The 21267-nt window shown below is 36.6% G+C and overlaps 1 protein-coding gene across 11 annotated transcripts in view; it reads left to right on the forward strand.

The window, feature by feature from the left end:
- Positions 1–21267, forward strand: part of LOC123630380 (LIM domain containing preferred translocation partner in lipoma) — a 648766-nt gene that overhangs the window by 535100 nt on the left and 92399 nt on the right. For all 11 annotated transcript variants that reach the window (XM_045539905.1, XM_045539914.1, XM_045539916.1 and 8 more), the window contains one exon: positions 5670–5839. In XM_045539905.1, coding sequence (XP_045395861.1) covers positions 5670–5839 — 170 coding nt within the window. The remainder of the gene's footprint in view (positions 1–5669; positions 5840–21267) is intronic.

Below are 21267 nucleotides of genomic sequence, written 5' to 3' on the forward strand. Positions count from 1 at the left end.
AGTCATTGCTCCTCTTCCTGTTGTATGTGTTAGTATGTGTGTGAGTGAGTGTGTGTGTGTGTGTGTGTGTGTGTAGAGGGAAAAGAAAAAGAGAGGGAAACAGCCATCCATAGCTGCCTTTCCCCTCTCATCAACGTACCCACTGAATCTGCAGGCTTCTCTGTGGGGAGTGTCTAAGCAATAATATGGTGAAATTGTACAACAAAGTCACATATATACAAGCAGAGTAACAGGATCGTATGTGTCCTACAGTCCAGCTTTTAAGATATGATAGGGATACCAGTATTCACAGAGCTAAATGGCACTAACCACAGGAGACTAGTTATTGCTACATTATTTAAAGACAGAGTCCAAGAAAACAGTGAAAACTCAGTTTGATGTGTGATGTGCTACGTGATAGCTCACCTTAAATGGCTATCAGTTGACATCCACCGTGGAATCTGTATTGTCTAAGGCCATACAGCAGTGCCATATGATAAATTCATTGACAATACAAAATAAGCCTGTTCTATTGGAGTGCTTCCAATTAATGTAAGTGAACTACTTTCTCTGGCTCAATGCTACCAAAATATTTTATGAGAAGATTTAGCTGATTCTGTTCATGCATGTTTTCGATGGGTAGAAAGCCATTGAAAACTTTTTAAGCTAAAACATAAAGATAGCATTAGGGAGATTGGTGAAAAGCAGCATATATTATGATGTCATAGAAATTTCTTTTTTCCAGGCAACTCATGGTTGAGCAGTCTGTCCCCAAACTGTTTTGCATGCAAATAAAGGCTGTTTAGGTAATACTTGTGAGCTTTTATTCTCACAGGCAGTACAGAAATAGGTACCCCCTGGTACAGTGGCTCAACTTTAACAATAGAATCACCTGGAGGGCTTTTAAAATTTCACTCCTGTGACACCTCAGACCAATGAAATCAGAATCTCTGGAGCTGGGATGCAGGGACCAGTATTTTTTTTGTTAAGTTCCTCAAATGTCTGCAATATACAGGGGAGATTGAAAATCACTGACCTAGAACATAAACAGTTGAAGAAAGAGGTTGTCTATTATTATAGGCATTAATGCTACAGGATCCCACGAAGTAAAAGCTTTGGTGATTAGAAAATGCCATCATCCTAGAACCTTCAGTGAATGTCACATGGGCCTATCACATACAAGATGCAAATTGGTTCTATTATCTTTTTGTGCCTTCAGTAGAAGATAATTTTTGAATCATCTTAATGGAGACTGTGCTTCAAGAAAATAACTCTAGTGGCCACATGTAGCATAAATTAGAGCAGGCTTTGTTTCTAGGAATACTTTACCATCATTTCACTACCCATATATAATGTTATTGATTCAACTTTTAGAACAGGACTTTTTTCAGAATACATTGAAGAAGGTGCTTATTGAGAAAACTGATATATCATATAATAGGCATATAGAGCTTTAATTCATTATAGTATTTAAAAATACATTATTTTGCTTATGCCTAAAATGTCCATTATAAGCCAAGTAGCCAGGAGGACATGGAGACTTGATATCTGCATAAATTTGCTACTTTACTTCTGATGTTGAGAAATGTGCAAGTTTAGAAATATGTCTTCTCCAGTCACCATGGCATCAGCTCTCAAAATGGCTATGGACATTTTTGGTCCCACCTCAAAAACAAGCAGCATTTGCAAAAGAGGGTCTGTGGCCTATTGTATTAATCAGGGAGTGATCGTGGATAAAAGCATTTTAAAATAAAAAGTGTACTTTTACCTTATAAGGGAAATAAGTTTGCATGCCCGAAAGAGAAAAAAAATTTATGAAAACCCGCATTCCACTATTCTACCTCCCTTGTTCGACCTGTTGATTTGCCTGGAATGCCACTCTCCACCCGTGCCGTTCCGAAAAGTGACTTGTTCAAATTCTAACCTTTCAGACTTAGCTCAATTACCAAAACTTCTGTAAAGCCTTTCTGTTTGTAAGAGGAAGTAAATTAGCGATATCAGAACAATCAGGAAGCCATTGCAATGGCCTGTGAAAGATAACAAAACCTCACGTAGGTAGTAGGCGTGTGGTGGAAACCAGGTGTTTCAGAGACATTGCTGAGGTTGCTGTAGATGGGAGAGCAGAGTAAAGGGTATGAAGACTCCATAGCTGGCTCCACTGTCAATGTAAAGCTATATCTATATATAAAATAAGTAATAATATATAAACAAGTTCTTTTGTGTGAACGGGTTTAGTAGTCCTAAGTCACTGACTAAATTCCCCATAGGCTGTCCAGTCCTCTGTCATTGGCTCTTCTGATTTACTGTCCTAAGTGTTGTCAACAAGCTCCTCACACCAGCCCTGGTCTTAGCTCCAGCTTCTTGCTGGCCCCCGATCAACTGTTTGCTTCATGCTCTGATGCCTCAAAGTTTGGTACCATTCCCCTGGTTTTTCTTGTTGAAAAGTACTGATATACTTGTCTAAAACATGGGCATTAAGATTGTGGTATGCTTTTAACAATGTGTAGTGTAAGTTTCTCTGGAGGCAAAGATACACTATGCTTAAGTAACTTTCTTTCCATTCTGAATGCCTCCCTAAAAGGCATAGTTTGTAAATTTTTGTTAATGTGTAAAGGGAACATTCGGGCACCTTATCTGTCCTGCTGATGTGTAGGGCTATTTTTATTTTTTGTTCTTCGCTCTTTTTTCTGTGCTTGTGATTTTAAAGGTGCCAGACTGGCTGCCCTCGAGGCTGGTGTCCCAATTTATCCCAAGAATAGGAAAAATATGGGATGCAGCAGAGCTGGTCATGTCTGGGTCCAGCATATTAGGCTGACCCAATCTGGAAGAATATTCTCCAAAACATAAAGGAGAAGATGGCTCCTTCTGAATACAGTCTATCTGTTTTCCTAGCTGGGAAGACAAAACCATGTTGTGCCATCACCAAGCCACTGTAGTGGTTTTGGATGCAATAAGCCACAACCACTCTTTCGAAAAACTAGAGTGTTTTTTTCTCACTTCCATCTTCACCTCTCAGAATTCCATGGTTTAAGGTTAGTCTCGAATGCCTCTTTCTCCACAAAACCTTTCCTGAGCCTCTTCAGATGTGATTTTCCTTCTACATTTCCATAGCACTTTTTTTCTTGAAAGACATGTTGCACGGTTTGTCATGTGACTTTTGAATGTATATAGTCTTGGAATGACTGTAAAAGACACTGACGTCAAATCCATTTCTGTATATCACACAGAAGCAAAATATAGTCCTGGGTAAAGAGTAGATACTTGGAATGTCTGTTGAATAGATTGAAAATGTCAAAGCTTATCTTTTCATCATGCCCTTTAGGGCTCTTCTCTGACCTTCCCCTCTAAATTAGTGATGGAAATTTGCTCCCAAATCCTCATGGGTAACTATCAAACTCTCCATAAACCATGTAGGTTTAGGCTCTTGGAGTCCACATATTACATTTGAGGCAACTGTGGTATGGATCAAAATTGCTACCTTTAGCTGCCTAGTAGACTACCATGACCAGAACTACTTTTTTGCAAAGTATGGTCTATATCCCTGGTAGTCCCTGGTACCCGAGCTCATGAGTTTGCATGACATCTAGAAAAGGAAGGAATAATACAGAAAAATAATTTCGTTGACCTGAATTTAACAAATTTGAAATATAAAATTACAGTTTTCATAGAAATCCAGTATGTTCTTGATAATCACATGGATTGATGATCCACTTACTTCTAATCCCTAATGTTTTCTGTAATGAAATGTCAAAAGGTGGCATGAAGATCTCAGAATTGTAGCATTATTTTCAAACATAGCATAGTCTTTTTTTGTTATTTTGGTTTTTTTCAGAATAATCACAAAAATAGTACCATATGAAATAATTTTGTTACTACAGGCATGGAAAGTCCAAAATTTTAAAGGCATCTTTTATCTTATAATAAAAACAGGTACAAACTAACTCCTGGATAAAAGTTTGTAAGACCAGCCACAAAGCTTACTCTAAACATTATACCAAATTTTTTATCAAATGTTAGCAATATGGTATCAAGGCTTCTTAATAATATCAACTATAGTGGAGATAGCATATTTTCTAAGAGTTTAACTATTTCCAGCACTTCATATTTTTTATGATATATACTTCGGGTCATATTTAAAAGATATATTCAAATCCTGCAATAGAATATAAAAAAAATACTTTCCAGAGCCAAATGTAACCACAGAGTATTAGAAATATATTTGTCTTTTTCTCTCAAGTTGAAATATTTAGCCCTCCATTTTTGAGTGTGAAATGGCTGTCGATCCAATGTGATGGAGTGCTGAAAGCAGTCTTCAATGAGAAATCTCTCCATAATGCTCCCGAATGTCAGATCTGTGTTAATCCTGATGCACACAACCAGGAATAGCCAATATAGTGTAGTGATTAAGAGCATAGATACTAAAGCTACACTGCTTGGGCATCTATGCTCTTAACCATTTTTAAGTTAGTTAATCATTTTTGTGACTCAATTTCCTCATTTGTAAAATAGGAATAATAACAGTACCTATGCATGGGCTGTTGTGAATATGAAATGAGTGAATATATATAAAGCCCCTAGAAAAATGCCTGACATATGTGATATACTAGGCTTGCTATAACTTATCTGTCAAAGCCTGCAGATTCTTGCTGACATCCTTAGTGTCCTAAAATTATTCTTTAGGATGTTTTTAATTGAGTAGAAACAAAGAATAAGAAAGGAAACTAGATGTGGATCTGACCTCTGGCTCAAGATTGCCATGATGGAGCCAGATAGAGATACAGATTGCAGCCAGCGTAACACTGACATGTTTGTCTTAAATTACATTTTATTGTTATAATTTAAAACTTAATTGAGTCTTTAAAAATTTCAACCTGAGGTCCATAAGTGGGCCAAATGCCCCATAATCAATTGAAGAATGCTGGAGCTTTGCAGAACAGTGTGAACAATGACAACTAGGGCCGTGAAAGACTCAAAACCCTGCAGTGTGTGGAACCATTGCAGGATTTGGGATGTTCGAACTAGGAACAGACTTGGAGGCAATGCTAACTGAATGAATTTGGTATCTTAAAATGTGTCAAGTCCAAGAAATGAGATTTGTTTCATGAGGCCCCAGAAAACAGAACAGAACTATCACGTCAAGTGAGGGAGAATCACGGCTGAATATGAGAGAGAAGTTTTTAGCAGTCCAAGCAGTCACAAAATAAAAGGGACTACCTTGTGATCTGCCTGTCACTGAGGGCTGGCTGCAGAGATCTTACAACCAGGGCTTTTGTGAAAGGAATTGAAGTTTGAGTTTGGACCCAGTTCCCTCACATCATAACTGGATGCATAGAATCTTTGAAGAAGATTATGGACTGTTTTATAGATTGTGCCTTCCACTCCACGCATCCTAAATCACGTTCTTTTTATACTTGCCTATGAGATTCGAGGGACCTGAGTTCTACTGTTTGTTACTTTCTGTAAGACCTTAGGCTAAGAGAGCGAATGTCCTCAAATTATTCATGTAAAGACCCCACTGTGCTGGTCACATAGAGGCTAGTGGTGTCTGTACTGGTGATCTTGCTAGTGGTAGGGAGGGCATAGTGGTGGTTGTGTTGCTGCTGCTAACATTATGAATCTACATTGTCTTCTTAGAAGGACTGAAGTCTTCCTTGATTTGTTCTTAACAGTCAACCCACTTGTTCTTGCAGGCCGCTGTGCTCGCTGTGGAGAAAATGTAGTTGGGGAAGGTACAGGATGCACTGCCATGGATCAGGTCTTCCACGTGAATTGTTTTACCTGCATCATCTGCAACAACAAGCTCCGAGGGCAGCCCTTCTATGCTGTGGAGAAGAAAGCCTACTGTGAGCCCTGCTACATTGTAAGTTCCAGATTTGTTCCTGAGGTGCTTTGCAAAGATGTCTGCTTTGGCCAAATGCCAGTCACTCCAGATAGAATGTAGCCATCAAATCTTTTTTCTCCTCAGACTTCAAAATGTGTGTGTGTGTGTGTGTGTGTGTGTGTGTAAATTAGCATATTGTAATTTTTTCTGCATATAGCCCCATTCATATGAGGCCAGAACAATATACTGGGGCTGGCACTGCCATGCAGTTAGCTGGGAAGATCATCAACCTGTGGCTTTCAAGCATGTATGTACAACCTAGTGTATTCTTCCCTGGAGCATCAGACTTCCCAAGTAGCTGAGTCACACCTCTTGTTATTAGATCTCACCCTGCATTTCAAGTCCCAGTATTTTCTGGGAAACTTTGCAGGATCTCTGGACATGTCAGTGTTTTTCCAAACTACTGGACCCTTTGAATCACCTTTTATCTACCCGGAATGTTGCTTACCTCTCCTATCCAGCAGGCTTTCAATTGTGCAAAGAAATCCTTTATCATAGAGCATCTTAAAGAGAAATGAATAGTAATGCTGACTGAGCTAATAATTCTTTTCTTTTACTAAAGAATACAATGACTATATTTTAATGATACAGCTGAGTGGCTAAAATATAAGTCACATTATCTTAGCTTTTTTAAGGCTACTTAATCTACATATTAAGCTATTCTCTAATAGTGCAATTTGACAAATTAATACAAACTTTTTATCTAATGTAAGTTTTTTGGTATCCTTCTGCATGATTTTAATCTCTCTGTTTAACACATGTTAGTGGAAAAAGTAGTACTTTCTTGCAAACCCAGAAAAGGGTCTGACCCTCAGTGCCCAGGGATTTCAACATAAACGAAGCCTTGGGTACAAGATATTGAGAGTCATACATAGCTTTACAGATTCCTAAGGTTCGAGTTTATTGAAGAAGTTTCTGGCTTGGCTGATATTTTCCCATAACATGACAGCTCTAGCTCATTTTATCCCTGGGGTCTGTGGCACAGATCTGAAAGTTCTTCAAGGTTAAAAGCTTGGGATTAAATATAGTTTTACATCTCCTAGGTTCAATTTTATTTCATTTTCTTCCCAAAGGCAACTTAAACACATGTGGCGTCATTATAAAGCCATACAATTTTAGAGCTGGAGAAAAGTCTTAAGATTATTTGCCTAACTTCTCTCTTCCATAGTGAGAATACAGAGATGTGGAGAGGAGGAAAGTAACTTTGTATGCTCTATCATCAGCCAGTTATTCATACTCCTAATCCCATAGTCTTTGCAAATGCCACATGGTTTTAGTTTTTCCAAAACATAAAGACAAACACAATAATGTCCTATTGATCTGGAATGAGCATTTATATATAAGGGAAAGTCTCGTAAACAAAAGCTTACCTCTTTAGGACATAAAAATATTTCAACCAGCCTGGGCAATATAGCAAGACCCCATCTCTACAAAAAATAAAATAAGCCAGGCATGGTGGCACATGCCTATAGTTCAGCCACTTGGCAGGCAGGAGGATCACTTGAGCCCAGGAATTTGAGGTGGCAGTGAGCTATGATTATGGCACTGCACTCCAGCCTGATCCTGCCAAAAAAAAAAAAAAAAGAATATTTCAAATATAACCCTTTGAAATCTTTATTAAAAAGAGAAAGGCATTATATAATCCCCTGCCTTTTTAAACAGACTATATAGACAGTCATTCACAATGGCTTAGGGCCACCACTATGAAATTATTTATTGCTATCAGCTCTAGGATGGTGATGTTGTTAGTCTGTGGAGGCACCTAAGGCTGTTTGTCCTCACATTAAGTAACACTGAGTAACACAAACTGCTGTGCTTTTTATAGTTCTTGTTTCAATTTTTCATCCCTTTTTTGACTACATTGTTGATTCTTGCTACTTTAGTGATGCCCCCATGGTGGCCTTCTTTAGTTATCCTTTTTATCCCTTATGAGCAAGAAACCATATAGACAATATTGAGAAACAATATAATAGGGTGGGAAGAACATGAGTTTGAATTTGGTTCTATCTCTGAATGTTTTGTCTCCTTAGGAAACTTACTTGATCTTTCTAAGCCTCAGTTTCCTCATCTATATAATGGGGATGATTATTGTATTTCCCACAAAGCCTCATGAAAAAGAAATGAGGCAATCTTTGTAAAGTGCACTTGGCCTTGTTCAAGAAACAGTAGTGTAGTAAATGTTATTCTGGTATTAACTTTAACAAGATTTCTGGGCCTATTTAATATTTTTGAATGTGAGAACCTTACACACGTGCAGTGAAATGCACTGGGCTTTAGGAAATGATGGTAACCTCTCAGATGTACCCCTCTGCCATTTTTAAATGTTTGCTTGCTTTCCCTAGTGGGTAATAAGACTGAAGAAAGTCTAATCTGACTAAATAATGGGTTTCTACAGTGTGTGGGCTCAAGTTTCAATCTCCATTCCAAGCGTAAGATCTTTGTGATGATTCTTTAGGATGCCAGCCCATTCTGTTTGGTTTCCTGTTACTATACTATGCTTACGACAAGGAAAACTAGCTGGGAGATATTTAATTGCATACATACTTGAAGGAGCTGGATGAATTCAAATAATGGGAATTCTTACTGTCCTTTTTGACTTCTTTCCTTCATAAGAACCTTTAGTGAAGACTTTTCTTTAATGAGATATAGCCATGGTGACTCTAAAATATAATTTAATTCTTATCAGGATTTAATTAAGCTTTACTCAAAGACCCTTGTTCAGTACTGATTCCATAGTTCAGCACAGCCCTCAAGCTGTCAGATGGGTATATTAGCACTTCAATTTCTTCTGAACTTTCATAAGTCCAATAAGTTCCACACTAGAAATACATAAAGGGTGGGGAAACTGGGAGAATAAAATAAAATGACTTTGTTTTGAAGATGTATGAAGGATAACTCTAGAATATTATGTCTTTCTTGGAACCAAAGGCACTTTCTATGTGATCCAACAAAATTGCTTTATGTTACATTTTTGGAAACAGGTATCTAGAAGGCATTCCATACAGAGCAGAGAAAACCTAGCCCTTGGGCATCAGTTAGTGTATCTTTTTTTTTTTTCCATTGATGGAATCTGAATATTGAAGACAAGTTAATTATTTCTGTGTAAGGACCACCCATGCTTGATACTGAGTCAAGGAATGAGATCAGTCTAATATAAGTTAAATTTAATTCTGCCTAAATTAGTTGTTAATAAACTTAAGATCCTATTTAAGCTAAATATTTACATAATTTTGAGGGTAGATGTACTCATAATGTCTGCAGCTTTGGTTCAATAGTTACTAAAATTTTCCTATGGTCTCTCAAACTCTAATCCTTGTATGTTAGTAGCTATGATTGAACAAGTTTGATTTAGTATAGCATCGTAATTCTCTTAATCATTTTACACATGTTTTGTTTTCTATTTTTTATTTTTCAACCTAATGTAAATATGTATATAGTTTTCCATTGTTAATAATCTTCATGTTTAGATTTTTAGGTGTTTAGTTTTACGTTGTGTTTGTTTGCATACTTCATTTTAAAACCATTTGCCCATTCAAAAGGTATGGGGTATTTTCTAATCTTTTAGTAATATAAATAACCTGCCTTTAGAAAGCTGAGTATTTTTTTTATTTTGAATTACATTTTTAGCATAAATTCATGGATTTATGTTACCAAGTCAAGTTTAAGGTAATTTGGAGAACTTTTGCTTTACCTTGTTAGATTACTTCAGAAAGATTTTTCTCATTTATAGAACCACCAGCAATAATGAAACCATATGCTAAACTGTAACCTATCCCCTGTGGGAGAGGTTTATTTATCTTTATTTTGAACCAATTTAAGAAGTGCCTTATGTCATAGTTATTTTAATTTGTTTGTATAATTATTAGCAAAATCAACAAAATGGTTTTCTACTTTGCTGATATATCTTTTGAAAGCTTAGTTTTGATTATTCTTATAGATTTGAATAAATGAACAAAGTTAAGATCACTAAAACTTTCTCGGAAAGTAAAGTGATATTTTTTCTAATCCTAAATCTCCTGATGTCACCTTGGGTAAGTCATTTAGCTGCTGAGTGCCGATGTTCAAATTTATTAGAGAGAGAGCTTAATTTCTTCCCTATCTTCAAAGATAAGGAATGAACAAGTGTGATGTTTTGTATATGATGAAATTATTTACTAATATGAAGAGCTTAATCTAATTAATAACATTTTTTATCATTGCTTTTCTCCCTTAGCATAATACGATACAATATAGAAACCCTCTAAATTTGAGGCAATTTCCTGACTGTAGTTGCTATGGAAATACCAAAATAAATAGATGTCATAGAAGGAATATGAGTACATAATACGAGAAGAAGAGGTTGGTGCTTTGCTTAAGATTTTTATGTCAGTATGAGTATGAAGGGCAGAAAAATGAGTTCTGCTTATGTGTCCTTCTGCCCTTAATAAGACAGGCTTACTCATAGATTTAGCAAAAGAATTGCTGTTTTCTTCCTAGCATTGCCAAGGATCCTGGGTCTAGGGACACAACACATCAGAAATTCTCAGCAAAAGTCTGTTTACGAAATGGCAGCCAAGGATCCTCCCCTAAACCAGGGCTCTTACTCAGAGTGGATGGAATCCAACTCCTAACACTCCAACAGTAGAAGTTGGTACAGACATTTTTATTAGTGTTGAAATCCAAGTGATTAAAGGGCCTCTGGAAATAGGAGGCCAACTCCACGGGAGACTAAACATTTTAAGGTACCTGAACTTGGCACATTAGTGACCAACACACTAGCAGCCTTTTGCTCCCTTATGTCACTAAATGGCTACAGTTAAGACATCCTAACTTTTCAGCCTACATTAAAAGGGAGGTTTTTGTACCTCTGCAGGAAAGCTGTCTTTTTATATGCTCAATTCCTCTTAATAAAATGTTTTAAAAAGCACTTATGGCCAGTGCTTTATGTAGGTGTTGGAAAAGGAACCAAGTCTCTTTTCTTAATTGCTTCTTTCACCTCCAAGGAGTGTTTGTCCTTTCCTCTTGGCTCTCTTTCTCTGTCACAACACAGACACACACACACACACACACACACACACACACACACACACACACACTTCTTCTTGATGTTTTATCATCATTTCACCAGAACTTTCCCAGGAAGGAGAAAAAAATGGTTCCAGAAAAAGAAAAATTTGTAAAGCACCCTCTTGAGAGGCTAGCCATGCTCCCTACTAGGAATAGTTATCTCTTCTGTTGGTGCAGTCCCTTACATTTTACAATGCTACTGAGAATCTGTTACTACAGTTATCATACCTATTAGAGCTCCCCGAAATAGTCAGTGGGGGAGATAATTAATCCCATTTTGATGTTTTCAAAGAAAATAACAAAACAAAAGACTACAGTTTTTCTAACTTGCACTTTATTGCTGGGTCCATGCTACCAATCTGCAGTTAATGTTCAACTTCTAAAGACATAAAGATCCTGACAGATCCCCACTACCCACATGTAAAATCATCTGTAATTATAGCTTTCTTGTTCCAAGATTTTAATTGATAACCGCCTGAATCATGCCTTCCAGTATTATAGAACCTAAAATGCTGAAATTAACAGATTAAAAACCATAAGCCCCTGTCTTGTCTTGAGCTTTTTCATGTTGCTCTTCCTGAAATGCCTCAAGGAAAGGCATTATAAGGCAACAAAAAATTTATAGTTAAAATATTCACAGTAACAACTAACATTTGTTTAGAGCATTAACTTTTACAAAGTTAAAGTCTTAGAAGCTGACATCTTGCTCAGTGCCACGGAGCATGAGTGTCAGAGCTAGGACTTAGGACTTGACCCAGGCCTTTGCTTTTCAAGTCCAGCTCTTTCCACATATCCAAGAGAAATCACTGGGAATCTCATTTGTTGTTGCTAGGTTTCCTTTTTTCTAATTAATTTTTCCTCTATTACCATTTCTTCATAATGTCAAGTTTTCAAAAAGAAAATTAACCCAAACTCTGAATTTTATGGCTGTGTCTTTCATCTTATTTTTAGATATGTTAGAGAAATATTGAACTCAGTATAGTCTTTCTTATGGTAGTAATTATTTCAGAAAACCTAAATTTTTCAGCAGTATTTGCTCATTAGAGAAAAATTAGAAGATAAAAGAAAAAATGTATGTAATTCTTTCATCTAAATATGATAACAGTTCACTTTTTACTGCACAATTATTTTCTACTTCCATGTACCTATGGGTATGGATATATGTATATAAATGTAATCATACAGATGTATCCACATGCATACAGATGTATGTATAGTTACACACACACACACACACACACACACACACACACACACCAGGATCATATCATAAATACTAATTAGTAACTTGCTTTTGTTACACAACAATATATAAAACTGTACAGTCTATAAAAATAGTCTCTTTTAAATATTCCATGGGCATTGACAAATAATATGTATCACCTGTATATATTTCTGAAAAGGGACTCAAATATCCCAACAGACAGATAAACTAATCAACATAAAGTGTACCGGCGAGCCAGAGCAAATAAAATGGTGGTAAGCAATGAAGTAATAAAACTAGTGATTCAAAATAAGGAAGTAGGCAAAGATGTAATAGTAAATTCAGACCAAAAGAAAATAGTATTAATAACCTGCTAACTACAATAATACTAGAAGACAGAGTACAGTTCAAAACAAAACTATCAAATAGGGCAAAGAACATTATTGTATTGATAAACATCACAGTTCTCAATGAAGAAAAGTCTGAACCTGTCTTCATTAAATATAATTACATTGCAATGTGTAATAGAAAAATACTGATGAAATATGAGATAAAATGGTAAAACCATATTCTTTATGAAGCTTTAACACATTTCTTTTCGTCTTTGACAAATCACTAAAAGGAATTAAATAATATATTCAATAAGATTGGTTTAATAAAAAATGGACACTGATCTATACAACCAAAGAGTTTCTATCATCTTCCTCAATCTCCATGGAAGATTTAGAAAAATACATACCATATGAAGTCTAATAGGAAATTGTGGACAGTTCCTATTTTGGTTGGCAGAGTTACACATAGCTGTGCAGTGGAACAAGAAATGTATAAATAGATAAATGAATAAACACATTGTTAGGTTAAAGAATGCTTAGAAAGTGGTGATGATGATAACACTTCATAGACATGAGAATGAGATGTAGCCAAAGTTGAATTCCAAGTAATAATGGTATCATTAAGTGCAACAAAAAAGAGTGCAAATCTATTAACTTATAAAGCTAGAAAATGACAAGATAAACAACCTAAATGAAGAAGAAATTCATTAAAATAAAATGCCTTTGATAAATTGAAAAATACTAGAATTTCTAGGTCCAGGAAATGAATTTTTGAAAAGAACAATAAAATAAACATCTGATGACGATAATTAAGAAAGAAATCACAGGAAATTAGGAGTGGAAAAGAAGCTCTTAGCATAGGTATAGAAGACATTTTAAAGTTACTACACTTAACATTTTATGTGAGAGGCTATTTTCTGTGCAAATCTAAAATACAAGTGAGAGAAATGTGAATAACTTCATAAACATGGAGGAAATGCAGAACTACTACTTGAGAAACATCCAGAAAATTTCAATAATAGGATTTTTCAGATTTTCAAAGAGCAAGTGATTCCTGTGCTATTTCAACTTTCAGAGCCTAGCAAAAAAAGAAAAACTTCCCCAATCATTTTATAAAGCCAGCATGATCCCAATAATAATACCACACCTAAGTTACCCCAAGAAGGAAACTCTTTCACAAATGCAGAAATCCTAAATGAAATATTAGCAATTGAATACCACATAATAAAACATTCCAATTAGTCCATTTGTAATGTTAGGACAATATTGGAAATCTTTTAACATAATTCATTATATTGGTATATCCAATTTTTAAAAAAAACTAGTCATCTCCTTAGATATTTTTCTTTAAAAGTGAATTTAATAAAATTTATCACATATTCTTGTTGAAAAACAAAAACAGTGGCTATAACACAAAACACAAGCTCTAAGCTCTAAGTAATATATGCATTTCAATTATGTCATATTTCTAACATATAAAGATGTTTAACATAATGATAAAGGTGCATGTACTCATTATCCAATTTAAGAAATAAAACATTAAAAATTCATTTGAAATCCCTTAGGTTCTCCTCCCTGATCACATTCTCAAAACTCCCATACAGAGATAGCTGCTATTCTAAATTTGTTTTTTATCATATCCATGCATTTCTTTATATTTTAATACATATCTCTAAACAATATATAGTGTTGTTTCCATATAGTATTTCTTAATTTTAAATAAATGGCTTATGTCATTTATATTTTTCTGAGACTTTTCCACTCAAAAATTTAAGACTGGTATATACAGATATTTACAAATGATTATTCTTCTAGAAAACCTAAAAAATTCTAAAATATTAGAATGATGAAATTGAGTAAGCTAACAAAATAAAAATTATAATCTTAGATTTAGAAAATATAACAGGAAAAAGTTCATACACAGAAGCAATAAAAATTATAAAATATCTAGGTAAAACTTTAAAAAGTATAAATGATCTAAGTGAGGAATGCTATAAAAATTCATATGAGTAATTAACTAATGAACAAAATGATTTTAGGAAATGCTTTGGAAAGCAATGTTTTCATGGGGGATTGAATAGTTAAACTACAGTGTTCTTTGCTAAGGGTATTTATGTAGCTTTTTTCCCCCCAAATAGCCCATATCCTTTTGCTAACTTTGATTTCTGCTCACCGCATCCCTGAGGCTTCAAGGCAGTACTTACTAGTAAGGAAAGTGAGGCATACACTCCTAAGTCAATGCTCAGAACAGCGAAGAGGCCTAGGTGAGCATAACCTTTTCTTCCCACTTCAATCTCAAACGATATTAACCTGTGTTGTCATAAAATTAGAATGCTTTTTAAGGGCCAGGAGGAACCTTAGAAATTTAATAACTTCATTTTGTACCTGAGAAAACTAAAGCCCAAGAAAGTTGGCTGATTTGCCAGGGGTTATATGGTTTATTAATGGCAGAGGCAGGACTAGAAAACATGAGTCTTGATGATGCCTTCAAATAACTGCTTTCTTTGGGACTGGCTTGAAGGATTTAAATCAAATGTGGCTACAGGTTCAGAGAAACATCCCTAGAAAATGCTGGAATCGGTAGATTTTGGTTGGAGAGTATAGAAATAGGACAGTGTCTGCTTCAACCCTAACCAGAAGGAAGGGTCTCAGATTTCCAGGTTAAATACCTCTGAAACTTTATGCTAGAACCTTCCCACTGCCCTAGTTTGTTTATTTTTAAATCAAGCATGAACTCACCACTAGATGTATGCCAGAGTCTGGATGAATGTCAGCATCAGGCCACTGTAATAATGGTTTAAGATTATTTAATCCCATTACTTATACACTTCATTAGGCTGAGTGAATTGTTGGCAGTGATTCAGTAAACTTCCTTCTTTAGAGATAAAAGGATGGAAAGAAAACAGGGAAGGAGTCTATTCCTTGTTTTCTTTCCTATTTATCGTACAACTCTTAATGGATAAAGGAATGATAATTGCCCTGCTGTAGCATGGGATCTACATTAGCAGGGTCTTCTAAATTGCTCTGCACTCTCAGAAGGAAGAAATGGAAAGAAATGTCTATAACCTTATTTTTTCTATTAGAAGAAAAAGGGTTAGGGCAGAGGGAGGAGAGAGAGAGAAAAAGAGAGAGAGACAGAGAAAGAATGCTATAAAATCAATCTTAAAAATATACCTAGGTCCTAGGTAAGATATTCAGTCTTTCACTTAGGGGGCCCTAGTACAAGGTAGCAAATAATTTTAAAGAAAGAATATAAAATTTAAAGTCAAACCTGGTTCACACCCAGCTTGACCAGCTGCTATTCTACATTCACCTCATTTCCTTTAGCTTCAGTTTGCCCACAGTTACAATGAAAGTACTATTTCTTACCTCACATGGTTATATGGCTAAGTGTGTATTCAGAGAGGACAGGACTGAGCAAAAATCAGTGTGGGGGCTGTGAGTAGTAATAACTACACCAAGGCCTAACCCCAGGGACATGCATACATAGCAAATCTGCAAGGGAGAATTTTGCCTAACTTGAGTCACCAAAGGACAGCTGTAAGTCAGCATTTCAGTCTCTGGAAGGTTACCTGCACGCTGCTGGTTAGAGCTCATGGAGTCTGATGGATGGCAAGTCATGACACCCTGGAAGATTGGTTTTCCCAAAATGTGTCAGAGGTCATCTGCTTTGGAATCACCCTCAAGTCTTCATCAAAGAAGTAAAGTTCTGGACCCTTCCCCAGAATTTCTTCACAAGGAAATAGGAACTTTGCATCTTTCATAAGACTTTTGGGGTGGTGGGCAATGGGAGGGTGGGTTCTTACACATATTGAAGTTTGAGGTCCATGTATCTGTACTTCCAGCCCAGCCCATACAAGCAAGAAGTGGCCTCAAATACTATTTCATTCTTATCTTCCATCCTCTCTCCTACACATTCTTCTTATAATGCTTGACCAAAGGGGACTCTTCTCCTGGACATTGGTATCTGTGGTTTACCTATGCCCATGCTATAGTCTACCTGGTGCTTTTTCCTATCTCCATCCTTTAAAGATCTGTATCAACCAGCCTTAAAAAGCTTTCCTGAAACTTCCCCACTTACATGTGGCCTTTCCTGAACATGCAAGGTTTTTGTTTTTATTTCTCTCAAAGGATCTAACCTTACTATGCTGGTAGTATAAAGTCACTGGAGTCCTTGACATACTCCTTTACTGATATGGACCCCCTAAAGAGTGTATGTGTGAGAGGGGTGAAAGGCCACACGTGATTCATCTTTGTCTTTCCATAATGCTTATCACAATAGCACAATAGTGCTATTGCTGCTTTGATAGTCATGGGGCCTTGGAGGGGGACCTCGTGTCACTCTAGATGCCAATGTCTCCTCACAGTCTTTGGCTCACATGTTCTTTGCCTGCCCTTTGGTGCACCTTGGACTTGAGACCCTGGGTGTGTATAAGAAGGAAAGATGAGAACTTGGCTCTAGAAGCCTATGAGCAGAGTCATTGCTGAAATGTAAATATAAAAGACTGAAGGGAAAGATGTGAGAGTGAAGCCAGCTGTCTGGCTTCCAGCTGTAGAATTATAAGAGCTGTTGCGCTCAAGGTCAAACACACAGGCTCGCCTGTGAAAATGGCCAGGGAGTTTGAGTGGAACATCTCTGATGTTCTGATGATTTTGAATGGGACATGATAATTCCTTCCCACAGCCAGGACCTACTTAAAATAAATTAATAAGTAAATAAAGTCTACTTCCTAGATCTCTTCTTTTGCTCACCTCTGTAGAGGAAGGGGTATCAGCTGAGGCTGACGTCATCGTTACAGCAAGGCAGGTGTTCCTTTTGAACACTTTGCAGTGACAAGGGCCTGGTATATTGTAGGTCTTAAAAGAATATATTTTTTTTTAAGTTGGAGATCATTTAGTAATTCAGTCTCCCACATTTACAGTATGGGGAAGGAAATAAGATGCCAAGTGGATAGATATACTGGTCATTCTTTAAGCAACCTGAAAATCATAAACACACATCTGTGATGGCTTTTTAAAATCTATCCACTATTTTTGAAAAGATATTAACCGTCTTCCACAGAAGTTATTTTTACTTTATGGACTCTTCACTAATGCTAAAAGATACTTGAAGCAACTTATATTAATAAAGTTCATGCACTATGTTAGTTAAAATAAAACTGAACCTTCTAAAATATATTTCTGGTTAGGTAAAGAATCTAAATAAATTCCATTTGTTTAGCATACCACAAATACAAATGGTTTTTCCACAAAATGGAAAGTACAAAATATGTTGGGGCCTCACAGGAAAGAACTGAGGGGAAGGGAGTTTAGGAGTATTTGGGGGGAAAGGAGGAATTCAACAAGAAAGTCTTCATGGAGGAAGAGGTCTGTATCCATGTGTCATATGGTAAATCTTACTTTCTTTTAATGACACATGGTCATTCTTTTTCTACCCCCAACAGACAAGTAGGAACTGTTATTATTCCTTTTTACAAATTAACAAAATCAAAGCTTAGAGAACCAAGGGCTTTGGAAAATGAGGTATTAGTGTAGGATTAAAGTAGAAGTTTGAGCTCCTGCACTCTAAATCTTAGCATCTACCTTGCCCTTAAATAAATGCATGCTAACAGATGGCCTGTCATCAGATAGGGATTTTTTTGTTTTGTTTTGTTTTTAATCAGCAAGGCTCATTTTTACAGCTCTTAAGTCCCACCCAGTTTGGTTACCACTGTTCTGAGAATCCTTTCCTTTGCCCTTCCAGCTGAAGAAAAGCAAGCACTTCTCTCTATATATTTTCAGAGCTTTTATCTTTGCCTTTGTTTTAATCGTTCACCTTTGTTTTAACCCTTTACCATTTCCACTTTATATTGGTAGATAATCTCACACTTGGATACGTAGACTGTGAGCTCTTTTAGGAGCAAGCTCATTTTTTCTGTTGTTCTTTGTGTCTTTTTTCACTACCCACCTCCATCTTTTCCTCCACGTTTCTCAAAATAGTGCCCAAAGCAATACCTCTCACCCTGGGGAATATTTAGTACATTTTTTAAAAATGAATATATTAGTCAGCTTGGACTGCCATAAGAGAAAAACCATAGACTGGATGGCTTAAACAACAGAACTTTACTTTCTCACAGTTCTGGAGGCTGGAAGTCCAAGAGGAGGGTGCCAGTATGCTGGGGTTCTGGTGAGGACTTTCTCCCTGGCTTTCTGGGGAGCACCTCATTGGGTCCTCACACGGTGTGTATGTGTGTTGGGAGGTGGAGAGCAAGCCCTCTGGGGTCTTATAAGGGTGATCCCATCATGAGGGTTCCACTTTTATGACCTCATCTAAACCTAATTACCTCCTAAAGGACCCATCTCTCACTTTTTGGGTTAGGGCTTTAACAAATGAATTTAGAAGGGGACACAATTTAGTCCATAGCAATGAATTAGACCTTTGGCCATAGATCTGTTAGTGCTTCACAAGCACTAATTGATGAAGTAGAGATTAGAATATCCCGTGTTTCTAGGTATAGAATCTACATATCTAGTTATTTCACAGGAGTACATTGAGCTTTTATTGCCTTTATAGGATTTTGCTAGATACTCAGTAGGGCCTGTAAAACACTGTACAGCCCAGGTGCATTTTCCTTTAAGGATACATTTAACCTGCTAGATGTCATCTCATTTTTAAGACCAAAGAAAAAAAGAAAAAGGACTTGGTTTTTTAGATTATTGTACATTCCTATTAGATCATTAGGAAATGGGCACAAGTGACAGGAAGCCAAACTGGCCTGAGTCTGGCTGGGCAGTGTCTGTGGGTCCAGCAAAGCTGCCAGAATAACGATGTGTTCTCCCATAAAGTGCTTTTTGTCAAAGTCTCTTTTGGAATTAACTCCTCATGCACAAATCAATAAACTTCACCAACTTGCCAATGTAATTAAGAGGTGGCAGGTTAAGCATTACTGTTAAGTTCAAAGTAAGACAAAATGAAGAAGGTTGTTTTTGTGTAATTGTATAATACTATCAGATTTTTCTCAAGGTTGTTTCTGAGTTCTTACAGAGGAGAATCCTTGGGGAAAGTGAGTGTTTAAACATAATGCATCTTGCATATTTTTAACTGACGAGTGAACTATTTGCCAATTTTAGGAGACACTGAATGAACTCCTTCTGTGTGCAGAAGACTATGCTCAATGTTAAGGGGGGGGGGACAAAGCAGCAAGCAGCATGAGACTTCTGCATGCTCTCCAAGAGCCCTCAGATGACTGAGAGTGTCAGACGTGCAAACAGATATAAGGCAAAGTAATCCAATTTACTTGTGAGAGAGATTCAGGCAGTTGTGAGATCTCAGAGGAAAAAGCATATCTGTCCGAGAGTGAGGGGGAGAAGGGGACCCCCCTGAAATAAAGGCCTCCCAAGGGATGCAACATTTGAGCAGGGCCTTGGGAGTAGAGTAGGATTTCATACAGGGAAAAGAATTAATCAGGATTCCAGTTTCTAAACAATTATTTTCCATGTCGAACTCGATTACAACTTCTAGGATTAAAGGAAAAGAAATAAGTAAGGTCAGTAAGGATTTATTGAGCATTGGTTATTTGTATATTATTCTGCAAAAAAATTGGGGGTGGAAAAGTTTAAAAAAAAATCTTCCGATTCCCAGGATTTTTTGCATAAGTAACAGATAGTCTGAGACTCTTCACCTTCCTCTGATGGCATCTTTACAAAGGCCAAAGTCCTTTGTCCCCGATACAAGAAAGCCATGTCGGTGCTGCCTTTCCTTTCTGATAAGGTGGATGCTTAAACGCTAGGAAGGAAGCGCTAAGTACTGCTGGACAGTTTAAGTTCATTACGCTGGTAGAATTGAGTGGAAGTCAATCTACATGTCATTAAGGCTGGGAAGAACTTTGAAATTTCTCCAACCTAAACTCCTCTTTTTACAGATTAGTAAACTGAGGCCCAGTAAAAGTGTAGTATTTCTAGGTAAAAGAGAGCCATGTGAATTTTCTAAATCATATAACAATCAGTTTATTATTTGGTATTTATATTACATTTACATGGAAGAGAATGATTAGGCCTTTTCACGAAAGAATAACTTGATTCTTAATTCCCTGAGTTACTTTTGGGTGGTATTAGGCAACTTCACTTAATAATCTACCTGTTCTCCAGCTATGTTAATTATATATCCTTTAGCATTTACCACCTGTACCAATCACTTGGCATACTAATACCTTATACTTAAATGCATATACTCAAAGTACTTTTAGAGTTGTTTTTCATTTGATGTTCACAACGATCCCACAAAGCAGGAGTTATTGCTAGATATGAGAGAACTGAGGTTCTCATACAGATAAGAAACTGAAACAGGGCTCAGATGTCCATTTTCTAACTGTTAGTCTAATTTTCTTACCTCTGCATCATGGTTGCCTGCCTAAATGGTCTTCAGTCCATTGAGTCCATCCAATAAATATTAACTGAGCATTGTCTATATTTCAAATAGTATAGTGACCATTGAGGGTACAAAATTGAAAACGACAGTCACCAGTCTTTGGGACACTCACTGTTTGAATGATATAGACAACCAAACGGATAGATGGGAATTTGGAATAAGTGTCATAATTGGTGTATGAGCTGTCTTTGGAGTTTTGGGGGAGGGATGGCAAAAGATTGAGGTGTTTATCTAATCATGTCAGGCTTCTGTGTTCCCAACTAGATTATAAATGTCTTACGATGCCTTTTGTCTCTTTGCATCCCCTGAGGCTCCTCAAAGAGGCCTCACACTCCACCTGCATTCTGTCAATACTTGATGAGACAGATGATTTTTTTCCACTCTGGAGAGATTTTCTGTTGACCCTTGGGTACAATAG

The sequence above is a fragment of the Lemur catta genome, chromosome 1 (genome assembly GCF_020740605.2).
Source record: "Lemur catta isolate mLemCat1 chromosome 1, mLemCat1.pri, whole genome shotgun sequence".
In the NCBI taxonomy this organism is placed as follows: domain Eukaryota; kingdom Metazoa; phylum Chordata; class Mammalia; order Primates; family Lemuridae; genus Lemur; species Lemur catta.